Source organism: Lutra lutra, chromosome 4 (genome assembly GCF_902655055.1).
Source record: "Lutra lutra chromosome 4, mLutLut1.2, whole genome shotgun sequence".
Classification (NCBI taxonomy): domain Eukaryota; kingdom Metazoa; phylum Chordata; class Mammalia; order Carnivora; family Mustelidae; genus Lutra; species Lutra lutra.
The window spans coordinates 176,685,944-176,694,718 of NC_062281.1; the positions used below are offsets into that span (position 1 = coordinate 176,685,944).

The 8,775-nt window shown below is 43.3% G+C and overlaps 1 protein-coding gene across 3 annotated transcripts; it reads right to left on the bottom strand.

Annotated features, from left to right (window-relative positions):
- Positions 1-251: 251 nt before the first annotated feature.
- MED18 (mediator complex subunit 18) lies at positions 252-8,517 on the bottom strand. Of its 3 annotated transcripts, none has more exons than XM_047724078.1 (3): positions 8,366-8,517; positions 7,644-7,786; positions 252-1,144 (listed from the first exon to the last, which is right to left on the bottom strand). In XM_047724078.1, the coding sequence occupies exons 2-3, from the start codon at positions 7,714-7,716 to the stop codon at positions 591-593; spliced, it is 627 nt and encodes a 208-aa protein (XP_047580034.1). In that variant the 5' UTR covers positions 7,717-7,786; positions 8,366-8,517; the 3' UTR covers positions 252-590. The 3 variants fall into 3 exon arrangements, with proteins under 3 accessions (XP_047580034.1, XP_047580035.1, XP_047580036.1); XM_047724079.1 differs by having other exon boundaries at positions 8,358-8,517; XM_047724080.1 differs by lacking the exon at positions 8,366-8,517 and adding an exon at positions 7,965-8,346.
- Between the last annotated feature and the right edge of the window lie 258 nt (positions 8,518-8,775).

Sequence of the window (8,775 nt, forward strand, 5' to 3'; positions counted from 1 at the left end):
CCCAAATTAGCAGGGTGATAAAGAATTGGAATCACAGGGGCGCCTGGGTGGCTCAGTGGGTTAAGCCGCTGCCTTCGGCTCAGGTCATGATCCCAGGTCCTGGGTTCGAGCCCCATATCGGGCTTTCTGCTCAGCAGGGAGCCTGCTTCCTCCTCTCTCTCTGCCTGCCTCTCTGCTTACTTGTGATTTCTCTCTGTCAAATAAATAAATAAAATCTTTAAAAAAAAAAAAAAGAATTGGAATCACAGATGTTTCTCTTCATAGCTTTTATTACCACACAGTACAAGCTCGCAGTCTTATACACAAATAGCAAAACAAGTAAAAGATTTTCCTTTCTAAAAGCTAATTTATTCCCTTCCTTATACAGAAGGACTGGATAGAGTCTTGTCATCCTAAGTCTTTCATTTGGAAAGGCTGTCACAGAGGTGAACTTGCGACATGAGGAAAACTGTACAGAACCAACGAAGTCCTTATTGTCCTCCTTTCTGGGGGAAGAATGCCCGGCTGGCAGTGGTGAAATGGAGCCTTTAAAACATCTTCTTTTTTGTAACAGGTGAGGTCAGGCCCCAGTGGCAGAGAGACTGTCTTAGTCACATGAGCCTCTTGGGGTCTATTTTCTCTAGGTGAACCAGAGGTTTCAGCTGCTCGGCAAAGTTCCTCATGTCATCAGAGACCATGTCCTGACCAGCTGGGGCAACAACACTTAGTTCCACAAGATAGGAAAGTGACAAGGCCTCGGTGCTGTCTGTGTTTCCTGGCACCAGGATGCGGAAGATTTTGTACACCATAATCTTCATGATACCCTTACGGAACAAGTGACCCTTGGCGACAAACTCATGGTCCATGCGGAAGCCCATTTCCATCAAGAAGTCAGTGAGGTTCTCAGATGTTGCAATGTCTACACAATTGCGTACCAGGGCATGGCGGTTCTTGTCTCCCATTTCTGGCTGTCCCAGGTAGCGCAGATGCCAGGGTGCTCCTCCCCTATCCATAGAACGCCGGGCCCTGAGAACAAATGGACTAGCCTGCTGGCCCTTAAGGAGGAATACCATCTCATGGTCAAGGAAAGTCTCGGGTTCCATATTGTCGCACAAACCACGAAGGCGGTGGATAAGGCTTTCCAAACTGTGATCTAGAACACTTCCTGAAGAAGGAAAGAGTATGGTTGAGTCCCATCTTTCATTTTGGGTACTGGGATTAGCAAAAGATTGAAAAAACTTAAATGAAAAACCTCAATGGTTTAGTGCAATGTTTGTAAAGCATAGGTCCAATACATGAGATTTCAGAGGGGTTATGCTGCCACGGCAGCATATGCGAAAGTTTATGAAAAAGTTAACCCTCTTTCAGTTTTTTGCATTATCTTAGCTGGTACAGGAAAGCCTTTAGGCCTTCCCTAAAACGCTAACCGCCAGTGGGCTTTGGGCTCAGAGGCCTGAACAACCTCAGTATCTATCTAGAATAATAATAACACTCCTGTCATTTACTTGAAAAGTTATCTTCTATTTCTAGCAACACAAGTTTTCTATCTATATTATAACATTTCCTTTTTATGTAACATATTTAAATACAAAGGAATGAAATGCTCCATAGAAATACACTGATCTTTACTCTCATCTTGTTCATCTTCCTAGCGGCATCTGACATAGTTGTCAGATTATACCCACCTTGAAATCTGCTCTTCCCTTGGCCTCTGGGACACAACTCTTCCCTTAGTTCTTTTTGCCTAACTCATTGACCATTCCTTTTAAGTTTACTTCGGTGGGTCTTTCTCATCTTCCCTAAACACTGGAGGATCCTAGGACTCAATCCTGGTCCTCTTTATCAACAATCTCTTCCTTCCAAAGCGACCTAATTTGGTGCTAAGGCTTCAAATATCATTTATGCCCTGAGGACTCCTGTATTTATCTCATGAGCTATAGACTCATATATCCAACTGTCTCCTTTATCTTCGTGTGTTCATATCCGATTGCTGGCTTTTCCTCCACAATCTTACTCCTCCTGCAGTCTTCTCCATTACAGTAAATGCAAACTCTGTGCTTCCAGTGGCCCAGGCTCCAAACCACAGAATCATCCTGACTCCTTTCTTTCCCCCATATCCTATATCCAATCCGTAATTTTTTAAAAAATGTGCAGAATCCAACCATGTTTCACTTCCTCATTCATTTCCATCTAGTCCAAGTTTCCCTCATTTCTTATCTGGTTTTTGCAATAGCCTGCTTCTACCCTCGCCTGCTTCTTCTCTTCTATACACAACAGCCAAGAGGTCTTTTTGAATATAAGGCAGATGAGAACAGTCCTCTGCTTAGGACCCTCCAATGGCTTCCCGTGTCATTCAGAATAAATCCTAAAGTCTTTACGATCATCTACAAGGTCCTATACGTTGTGGACTCTGCTACCAGTCCAACATCATTTCCTTCAACTATTTCCCTAGATCACTCTCTCCAGCTACAGTGATCTTCCTATTATTTCCTGAAAATGCCAACTACTTAATAAAGTATTTCTCTTCAGAGTCTCTTTCCATAGTCCCTACACTTAGAAACTTTTTCTCACCGGTAGCTGCATGCCTCGCCCCATCATTTCCTTCAGGTCTTTGCTCAAGTGTCACTTTATCAGAGAGGTCTTTTCAGATCACCCTGAACAAGATAACACACGTCTCTCCAATCTCTTTCCACCTCCCTGCTTTAGTTTTCTTTAGCATTATCACCTCAATTCTTTAGTCATCTTTCAATATATCAGTTGTATATTGATACTTTATTCATCTTTCTCCCTCCACTGATGATACTCCAATGCTAGTAACGTATTCAAATATTTATTGACTAAATCTGTTAAAATAAATAAGACTATATATTGTTACTATGGTAAATATTGATAGTGAGATTCAAAGGACTGAATTTTTGAAAATGGGGAGTGTTGTAGGAAAAGCAACAGATCAGATCCCAGTAATCACAGGACAGAAGATCATGGGAGCAGGGAACAAGTCCTACATTCAATACATTGTACCCTACATTCAGGACAGTATCAGAGATGTGTTTGTTCATTCCTCAAACATCTTTTCTTAAATATTTTATTTATTTACTGGACAGAGAGAGAGAGAGCGTGCAAAACCAGAGGGAGTGGCAGCCAGAGGGAGAGGAGAAGCAGGCTGCCTTCTCAGCAGGAAACCCAGTGTGGGGCTCAATTCCAGGACCATGACCTGAGCCAAATACAGATGCTTAATGGACTGAGCCACCCAGAAGACCCCATTCCTCAAACATTTGTCAGTGTTGGTTCATTCAACCTATACTTCTTGAATGCTATTCTAGGCACTATGCTAAGAAGTAGGGGTCCATGCCCTAAGGGAGATTACAACTTAGTAGGGTAAACAAAAAATAAATAAGTAAGCAAACTGTAATACAAGGAAATAAAAGGAAGATGGGATAGAGAGCAACTGGTGGGGATGGAGAAGAGAAGACCTTTCTGAGGGGCTAGAGTCAAAGAAGGTCTCCCTAAGGGGATGCAACTGGGCTGAAAACTGAAGAATGAAAATGAGCTGGTTCTGTGAAGAGCTGGATAAAGTACTGGGCCAGGGGGATCTTTAAGGGCTAAGGCACAGAGGTAGGAAAGGGCTTGGGCAATTAAAGAAAATGGAAAGGTATCAGTGTTTGCGCGTGAAGTGCTCTGAGAAGGAAGATAGAACCAAGTGAGGATTTGCCTGGGCCACAGCAGTGCAGGCCTGACATACAGTTTGTGGTGAAGGTGGTACTCTACCCAAAGGTCACTGGGCAACTATGTACTCTGCACTTTATTGTCAACAAAACGGGGAAAGACATGACTGCATTTACATTTTCAGAGGCTCATTCCAGGAACACTGGTATGGACTCTTCAACAAGACACAGTCATGAGGCAAAAAAGTGTAGCTGAGGGGAGACTGGTCCAAATGAAGAGAGACTTTAAGAGAAACAATTATCGAATGTAATGCATGATACTTGATTGCATCCTGTTTAAAAAATACATTCTGGGCACAGTTGGGGAGAAACTTTTGAATATGGATTAGATGTTAGGTGATATTAAAATATATTATTAATTTCCTTAAGATAATAATGATGGTATTAAGGTTATAAAGAAAAATATCCTTGTTTTTTAGATAGGCTTACTGAAGAGTTTAGGAATAAAATGTTATGAGTCAGAAATTTTCTTTTAAGATTTTATTTATTTATTTGAGAGAGAGAGAGAGAATGAGAGGGGAGAGGTCAGAGGGAGAAGAAGAATCCCCGCTAAGCAGGGAGCCCAATGCAGGGTTTGATCCTGGAACTCCAGAATCACGACCTGAACTGAAGGCAGTCGCTCAACCAACTGAGCCACCCAGGTGCCTGCAGAAATTTTCTTTAAGAACAGCAAAAGAGGGGAATGTGGCTGGCTCAGTCAGTGGAGCATGTGACTCTTCATATCAGACTTGTAAGTCTGAGCCCAAGGTTGGGTGTAGAGACTACTTAAACATACAGTCTTGGGATGCCTGGGTGGCTCAGCTGGTTAAGCCACTGCTTTCAGCTCCGGTCATGATCCCAGGATCCTGGGATCGAGTCCCGAATCGGGCTCCTTGCTCAGCCAGGAGCCTATTTCTCTCGTTGCCTCTGCCTGCCACTCTGCCTGTTTGTGTGTACTCTCTCTCTGACAAATAAACGAATAAATAAAATCTTAAAAACAAAAACAAACAAAAACAAAAACAAAAAACATACAGTCTTAAGGGGTGCCTAAGTGGCTCAGGCAGTTAAGCGTCCGATTCTCGATTTCGGCTCAAGTTATGTTCGCAGGGTTCTGAGATCAAGTCCTGTTTCAGGCTCTGTGCTGGGAGTGGAGCCTGCTTAAGATTCTCTCTCTCGGGGCGCCTGGGTGGCTCAGTGGGTTAAGCCTCTGCCTTAGGTTCAGGTCATGATCCCAGGGTTCTGGGATAGAGCCCCGCATCAGGCTCTCTGGTCAGCAGGGAGCCTGCTTCCCTTCCTCTCTCTCTCTGCCTGCCTCTCTGCCTACCTGTGATCTCTCTCTGTCAAATAAATAAATAAAATCTTAAAAAAAAAAAATTCTCTCTCTCCCTCTCCCTCCACCAACTTCCCGCCCCTCCCCCTCTTAAAAAAAACAACTTAAAAAAACAGTGAAAGAAAAAAGATGAAGCAAATATGGCAAAATGATACAAACTGAAATCTAGAGGAAAGAAATGGACTGTTCACTATATTAGTTTGAATTTTTAAATAATAAAACAATTATTTAAAAAGATGACTACCTGGGACGCCTGGTAGGTCCCCTACAGCAGGTACTCCATAGTATTAATGATGTCTCCAGTGACAGGCATCATGTGATCAGAGGTGCCTCCACGCTGTCTGATTAAGTTGAAGACAACAGAACTGGTTTAGGAGTCTCCAGTCAGGTAAAGCACAAGAAACACCTGGAGAAGTGTTACACTGTTACCAGGCTCAGTTGGTGGAGCATGTAACTCCTCCCCACTTTTTTTTTTTCTAAGATTTATTTGAGAGAGCACACATGGAGAGGGGCAGGGGGAGAGGGAGAGAATCAGACTCTCCACTGAGCGCAGAGCCTGACATGAGGCTTGATCCCAAGACCCTGAGATCAGGACCTGAGCCAAAATCAGCAGTGAGACACTCAACAAACTGAACCACCCAGGCACCCCTAGAATGCAACTCTTGATCTGCGCATCCTGAGTTCAAGCCCCACGTTGGGGGCACAAAGTTTACTTTAAAAAAATAATAATAATAAATAAAAAATAAAAAGATGACTACCTGTTGGTGTGGGAAGAGACAGAGATAATCAGAAGTAGAAACAATGTAATAAGTAAAGGTTACTAAAATAGTTCAAGTCCCGGATGATAAACCAGTGTAGGGCATTGCCGGTGGAGAAAATGCTTATTTAAAATATATGTTGAGGGGCACCTGGGTGGCTCAGTCAGTTAAGCGTCTACCTTCGGCTCAGGTCATGATCACAGGGTCCTGGGATCAAGCCCTGCATCGAGCTTCCTACTCAGTGGGGAGTCTGCCCCTCTCTCTCCCTCTGCTGCTTTGCCTGCTGTGCTTTCTCACTCTCTCTGTCAAATAAATAAAATCTTAAAAAAATATATATGTTGGGGGCACCTGGGTGGCTCAGTGGGTTAAAGCCTCTGCCTTCGGCTCAGGTCATGATCCCAGGGTCCTGGGATCGGGCTCTCTGCTCAGTGGGGAGCCTGCTTCCTCCTCTCTCTCTCTGCCTGCCTTTCTGCCTACTTGTGATCTGTCAAATAAATAAATTAAAATCTTTAAAAAATATATATATATATATGTTGGAAGTAAAATGAATATGACGACTTAGAGATGGACTAGATGTGAGGGGGACTAGAAGAGCAGAGATTGACTCCTAAATGCTTGGTTCGTGCAACTGGTGAATGACAGTGGCACTTACTGGGTTGGGAAAGACTGAAGAAGAGGTAGCTTAAGAAGTGAAAATTAATAACCTAATGTTGTTCATATTAAGTTACCAAATGGATGATCTCAATTAAAGTCTAAACTCTTGCACAAAACATTATCTGACTTCCTGAAAATCACTACTCTCTCCGGATCTTGAGTTCTCCTATCTGGGCAAGTTATTTTACCTGTTTTTTGTTTTTTTTTTTTTTTAATTTAGATTCTTTTTATTTTAAAGATTTTATTTGAGAGTAAGAGAGAGAATATGAGTGAGGGGTGAGAGGGAGAAGCAGAGAACTGAGCAGGGAACCCAATGTGGGGTTTGATTTCAGGACCCTGAGATCACAGCCTGAGCTGAAGGCAGATGTTCAAGGACCGAGCCACCCAGGCACCTCTCAAAGCAGGGTCTTTTTTTTTTTTTTAAAGATTTTATTTATTTATTTGACAGAGAGAGATCACAAGTAGACAGAGAGGCAGGCAGAGAGAGAGGGAAGCAGGGTTCCTGCCTAGCAGAGAGCCCGACGCGGGACTCGATCCCAGGATCCAGAGACCATGACCTGAGCTGAAGGCAGCGGCTTAACCCACTGAGCCACCCAGGTGCCCTCAAAACAGGATCTTGAAGAGATATTTGCACCCCCATGTTTGCTGCAGCAATATTCATGATAACCAAGAGGTGAAAGCAACCCAAATGACAGATGAATAAAGAAAATGTAGTATATCCACACGATGAAATGTCATTCAGCTTTAAAAAGGGGGATCCAGTCACATGCTACAGTAGGGATGAACTTGAGGACATTATGCTAAGTAAAACCAGTCAGTCATAAAAAGATAAACACTGCATGAGTCCACTCATATGAAATATATAAAGTAGTCAAAATCAGAAACAAAGAAAGGTGATTGCTAAGAGCTGAAGGGCAGGGGGGCAGTGAGGAGAAGGAGCAATTAGTATTCAAAGGGTATAGAGTTTCAGTTCTGCAAGATGAAAAAGTTCTAGAAATCAGTTATACAACGTGAATGTAATTAACGCTACTGAACTGTACACTTAATTTAATGTGTTTGTGTCTGTGACCATAATTAACGTTTAAATTCTTTTTAAAAAGTTGTTATCTATTGAGTGCCAGAAATCATGCAGGCTGCCTCTGTATAACAGCCTCTCATCCCCACAGATGATGAACAGAGAGAGGAAAACAGGTCATCCAAGTAGCCTGGCTCACTTACCCTGCAGCAGGTACTCCATCATATTAATAGTGCCTCCAGTGACAGGCATCATGGTGACCGGAGGTGCCTCCATGCTGTCTGATTAAGTTGAAGACAACAGAACTGGTTTCAGAGTCCCCAGTCAAGTAAAGCAGAAGAAACACCTGGAGAAGTATTACACTGTTAATACATTAGAAGGGCAGAGAAACAACCGACCTGCTTATGGAACTGGCCTTGATATCAAAAGTTTCATTCATCCATTCAAACTGTTTCAGTAACTGCTATAGGCCAGTTTCAGGAACGGATACAGAAATATACAAAGGAGTCGTGGTCTGGACTTACAGCACAATCTTCTAGTCTCAATATCTGAAATCTCTAAAAGTTTTCTGTGCAATCTTGAGGAAGTCGTCAAACCTGGGACTCAATGTCCTCCTTATAAAAAGGGGCCAACGATATTTAACCCCCAGGACTTTGTGGCTCGGGCATGGAACAACATTCAGAACTAAAAGGTGACTTAAGAGACTTTGTCTACTCTTCCATCTATAGATGAAGACACTGGGACTCGGAGAGGGGCCCAAGGGCACAGAGCAAGTCGGTGGCAGAGTTTGAATCAATCTAGAATCTAGGCGTTCCACCTCTCTGAAAATGACTTTCAAAGAGAGCGAGGCGGCACCATGAAGTTTTTTTTTAAAAGAATGGTTTAGGTCCCCTTAAGCCAGCATCAAAGACGCGTACCCACTTACACTAGAAACACGCCTCCGAGCGCACTCTAGTCTCTTCTCGTAAAGTGGGTAATATATCCACCCCAGTATCTCGGAGATTTTCAACAATTAACCCCGAGTCCTAAAATTAAACCCCTCTGGAAAGTGCAACACCTCCTCCCCGTCTTTCCACTTCCGGCAAGAAACGGACGTCACGTAAATCTTGACACGGATGCCCTACGACGTAAGGGTGCCGAGAAGGGATAAAAATCTCCCTCTTCGCAGCCTCGCAAACAGAAGCGCATGCGCGAGACGTAATGCGAGACTGTATGGAAGATGGCGGCCTCTTTTGAAGGGTCTCCTGGGATTTACGAGGGGGCTTGACGTCGTAGGCCGTCCTCTAGGAAAATACATTTTCAAGTTTGACGATCTGGAATGTTTTAGTCTAGGAA

Excerpts from the sequence above, each read along its gene's own strand:
- MED18 (XM_047724078.1), bottom strand. The coding sequence starts at position 7,716 with ATGGAGGCACCTCCGGTCACCATGATGCCTGTCACTGGAGGCACTATT. Across the intron at positions 1,145-7,643 it reads GATGGAGTACCTGCTGCAGG|GAAGTGTTCTAGATCACAGT; the intron begins GTAAGTGAGCCA and ends TTCCTTCTTCAG.